This window comes from Branchiostoma belcheri, unplaced genomic scaffold (assembly GCF_001625305.1).
Source record: "Branchiostoma belcheri isolate BF01 breed outbred unplaced genomic scaffold, Haploidv18h27 scaffold1318, whole genome shotgun sequence".
Taxonomy (NCBI): domain Eukaryota; kingdom Metazoa; phylum Chordata; class Leptocardii; order Amphioxiformes; family Branchiostomatidae; genus Branchiostoma; species Branchiostoma belcheri.
The window spans coordinates 672-3,916 of NW_017802734.1; the positions used below are offsets into that span (position 1 = coordinate 672).

Consider the following 3,245-nt stretch of genomic DNA (forward strand, 5'->3'; position numbering starts at 1 on the left):
GATTAAGTATATATTGCAATAGTGTTCATTATCTTCTTCTATTTAAAAAATAGGCGAAATAGTTTGTAAAAGTTAACAAAATTTGCAAAATGGGAAAACCTTCTCCCTATGAAACGTCATTGTCATGTACTTTTAACTGCATCCACTGCGTTCTGATTACCCAAGGTTCAGTTACAAGAATATTTCTTAGAAGCGTAATGCACACTTTTGTTCTTTTAATCAAATTGTTTAGAACAGAAATCATATTTTTAGTTATTTAGAACTGAAGCAGAAGAACATTTAAGTTGAAAGTATTTATTAGATAATGTACATATACATATAATCAGTACTTAACATAGGTAAGTGATTGTAGACAATAGATGAAATGTAGTTGTTGAAATAGTATGAAGGAGCTTCGATTTCTTGTTAATAGTTACTTTGACGAAGTGCGTGCCTATATGTACAACAAATAGTATATTCACTAAAATATCAACTCTGTAAACTAGCATTCGGTTCGCTTCAGTTTCCAACATTAGTAATTTTCACAATTGTAAAAACGTGGGCGTTATGTTGTATACGAGACTTTACGAGTAAAAGTTCTTGTTTGGTTTGTGTGTTTTTTTCCGAAGATGTATCTACATATATTTTGCACTGAAATAATTAAATCGCTATGTACCTTGAACATAATGTTTCCTTGTTCCTGTGTTGCTTCCTTACCTTGGAATGTTGTCCGAGGTGGTGTGTTGATCATAAAACACAGACATCAAGATTCAGACCAAACAGTTTGGCTTGACATTAATTTCTTTAGTAATTTTTCCCTTTTGGTGTTTAGCTGGTCTGTTTGAAGTGTAAAACGCTGATATTATGTGAAACTAAAACGTAACGTGCCACCTGATGTCAAATCAAATGTACTACATGGGTAATCAGGTCTACAATTTTACCTTTGACCCAGATAGCGTTCACCTTTGACCTCACGAAACAACGGTTGTCAGAAGTGTTGTTAGACGTGTGTTACCACGGTGGTAAAATCTGGACTGCAAAATTCCCACATTTCATAGAATCCGAACTGTGTTCGATCGTGTTCGATCTGGGCAATTCGAATCGAACCCGCGTTCCATTTCGGGGTCACCTGCGGTCATTTGCAATAAAGCGGCAAAACAAGCCCTTCTGCCTGAGTGCCTCGCAACAGATAAAAAACAACAATTTTCTATAGATACGAACAGTTTCCAGGACAGTACACATCCGCTAACATTTTTTTGTTGACATGTAACATGTAGCGAAGCTACTGTCGTATCCTTGGGTGACCTTGAATACTGTAAGGATTCTTTACACCTTTATGAATAACACGGTGCACACTTTTGGGAGATATGACATGTCTGCAAAACTCGTTCAAACCTGGAAGCATGGAGAGTCAAACATACCCCATTTACGGCTCAAAATGACTGCCATGGTTGTCCCGAAAATCGTGCTTTTGGGATTTTTGAAAAATACTCTTGATTTTGAATTATGGGTAATTAAGTGCGAAAAAAGCAAAAAAAAATCGATTTTTTCACCTATTTGTCGACAAAAACTATACTTTAAGTCAAAAATTAAAAAATCCCAAAAGCACGATTTTTCATCTTATTCCTGGTCGTCGAAAAATATAAAAATCAGTGACCTTGCGTAATATGTGTAGCCAGGTTTGCTCGGTGATTGGCTAAATTATGACGCACCAAAATTCTATAAATTATCTACTTTTTTAACGAAATCCGAAAAAATCATCCATTTAGCGCAAAAAACACCATTAAATGTATGTAAAGACGATAATTTTATTTTATTTGAACGAAATTTTCCCTTCGATACTAGTTTGTTTATTTTCAAATGTTTTACGGTTAGCCCAAAATTGCGTCTTGTAACCCGATACTTTATCGAACGCCCCCAGAATGGGAAAGAATGCCGTAGTGACAGACCGCCGTGTACGTTGTTTAATGGTCTGTTTTATACGAAGAACGTTGACATTATGAGGAAAGCGTAACGTTCAAACAGACGTCAAATGCACTACATGGGTAATCAGGCACACAACTTCACCTTTGAACCCAACCTAGTCACCTCTGACCTCGCGAGACCTCACAGAAGGACAAAGCTGCCCGAGTTCCGGTTTACGTGAAGAGAAAAACCGTCATAGGAAGCAGGTAAGGCTTAGAAACGGGCAGAAAAGTATTCTGATGTTGAGGGGAATAGTTTGCGCCCATTTCTGTGGAAGAAGAACCGCAGTAGGATGATAATTTGTAGGCATTTTCGGGATGTGAATATCGTTGAAGTAAAGGGGGAGGGGGGCGAAACCTAACATAAGTTCGACCCTCACTACTTACATGTAAGTCATGCTGCATCAGGCATAGTGACCTTTTTTTGAGGGCGTGGAATAACATAGAAATGTTAACTGGATTGTAAAGAATCGCATAAGGCGTACATTACAAAAATTTTGGCCGATTTCTACTCTTTGCAGTCGCCTCCCAAAGCCTGGTAGAGGATAGGTTGAAATTGTAAAGCTTAGTCAAATTAGAACTCTTTAAAACTTGTTTTGTAAGAACCCAACTTTATCATTGACAGCTTTTAACGCTTAATTTGTAGAATTAAGTACAACTTCTTCATTTTGACATTAGGGTGAACATGGCAACGGCAGAACAAGGGTCTCCCACCGGAGTTGGTCAGAACTGCTGTGATGGGTCTCCCATTGGATTTTTTCAGCTTGTCAACTTGAATAACGCTGGTGAGAAACCCTACATGTGTGGGGAGTGTGGATACAGGACAGCTAAAAAGTCTCACTTATCTCAGCATATGAGAACCCATACAGGCGAAAAATCCTACAAGTGTGACCAATGTGGCTATTCTTCTGCACGGAAAGCTAATTTGGACCAGCATCTTGCAAATCACACCGGTGAGAAACCCTACATGTGTGGGGAGTGTGGGTACAGGACAACTTACAAGTCAGCCTTATCCCGACATATGAGAACCCATACAGGAGAAAAACCCTACAAGTGTGACCAGTGTGACTATTCTGCAGCAGAGAAATCCAAGTTGGACAGACATGTACGAAAACACACCGGTGAGAAACCCTACATGTGTGGGGAGTGTGGGTACAGGACAGCTGAAAAGTCTTACTTATCCCAACATATGAGCACCCACACAGGAGAAAAAACCCTACAAGCGTGACCAGTGTAGCTATTCTGCTGTGCAGAAAGCTAATTTGGACAGACATGTAGCAAAACACACTGCATCAAACGCAT

General features: G+C 38.9%; 1 protein-coding gene across 1 annotated transcript; it reads left to right on the top strand.

The window, feature by feature from the left end:
• The first annotated feature begins 2,053 nt into the window (after positions 1-2,053).
• Positions 2,054-3,171, top strand: LOC109464103 (zinc finger protein 677-like). Its single transcript, XM_019761037.1, has 2 exons — positions 2,054-2,150; positions 2,622-3,171. Exon 2 carries the CDS (start codon positions 2,629-2,631, stop codon positions 3,169-3,171), a length of 543 nt encoding a protein of 180 aa, XP_019616596.1. The 5' UTR covers positions 2,054-2,150; positions 2,622-2,628.
• The last annotated feature ends 74 nt before the right edge of the window (positions 3,172-3,245 follow it).

What these genes read in the sequence shown, in the direction of transcription:
- LOC109464103 (XM_019761037.1), top strand. Translation starts at nt 2,629, where the DNA reads ATGGCAACGGCAGAACAAGGGTCTCCCACCGGAGTTGGTCAGAACTGC.